The 1,027-nt window shown below is 39.6% G+C and overlaps 1 protein-coding gene across 1 annotated transcript in view; it reads left to right on the top strand.

Moving 5' to 3' along the window:
• The window catches only part of NGDN (neuroguidin), a 47,260-nt gene extending 46,433 nt beyond the window's left edge, over positions 1-827 (top strand). The window contains exons 10-11 of the mRNA XM_085873648.1: positions 1-43; positions 280-827. The exon at positions 1-43 is cut by the window's left edge and continues 33 nt beyond it. Coding sequence (XP_085729774.1) covers positions 1-43; positions 280-302 — 66 coding nt within the window. The 3' untranslated portion in view covers positions 303-827. The remainder of the gene's footprint in view (positions 44-279) is intronic.
• The last annotated feature ends 200 nt before the right edge of the window (positions 828-1,027 follow it).

Genomic DNA, 1,027 nt, shown 5'->3' with positions numbered 1-1,027 from the left:
CAAAAGAAAGGCAAAAAAGGGTTCAAGAGAGGAAATAAGAAAGGTATGGAGTTTGTTGAATGAGATGTGGATTGTCTATGTCCTTATAGTTTTCTCATTGAATTCTCAATAACTTTGTAAATGTTAAACATTTTAGGCTTTTATTCTCCACCAAGAGCTCAGTAATGTATCAAGTCAAAATGCTGTTTTTGTTTTGTCAAAGTTGTGACTGAGTGAGGTTAACCTGTCAAATAGTTCTTGAGGTGTTTGCACCCCCTGCCCCGTTTTATTTTTATTCAGCATTCTATCGCAAGAGGAGGTGAATGAGACACCTCTGTGCCCACATGCTGCATTCCATGCTCCTCAGCTGAAGATCACAGTTTCAAAACCCTTTGAAACACAGTTTTGTGCTTTGACTTTCACAAAGTTTGAGTTTTCTTCTGAGTGTTTCAAAGATTTCCAGCATGTATAGCCATATGAGGTTTTCAGAAAAAAAAATTTTCAATAACAGGAACCATTTTTAATCTGATTACAACCGCTCGATGTAGTTATGATTGTGGAGTCTCATAAACCCAATGACAGATCATGGGGTGCTGAAGACGAGTCGTGAACGTTGCTATGGTATTGATCCGTGACGAGTGTGTCCATTCAATTTTCCCATTGAGTAGCTGTGGGAATCAAACCCACACTAGTGTGAGCGGTGCAACAACATGCGATACACTCTACCACTGAGCGTATTGCAGTGTTGTTTAACTTATTGGAGAGACCTGCAGAACCTTGACATGGTTGTTAAATAACTAAAATGGATTATCACAGTTTTGTTAGAAATAAAACATTGTGGGACATGACTCGAGTACATTTCCTTGCATTCCTTTGTAATTTTTCCATAACGCCCCCCACCCCGAATCCAGCTATGAGGATTTTAAAGTGATTCTTCACCAATGAGAGGGGGGCCAAAAACTACAGGTAGTGGACAAAAATAAAATGGAAATACCTGGGTAAATGAGGGACACCAAGCAACGGTTTCAACACAGGTGTGGCCTATATG

The sequence above is a fragment of the Eptatretus burgeri genome, chromosome 3 (genome assembly GCF_056783735.1).
Source record: "Eptatretus burgeri isolate ZD-2024b chromosome 3, Ebu_testis_v1, whole genome shotgun sequence".
Taxonomy (NCBI): domain Eukaryota; kingdom Metazoa; phylum Chordata; class Myxini; order Myxiniformes; family Myxinidae; genus Eptatretus; species Eptatretus burgeri.
The sequence above is the reverse complement of the archived record's forward strand: the minus strand, read 5'-3'. Positions and strand labels throughout refer to the sequence as shown.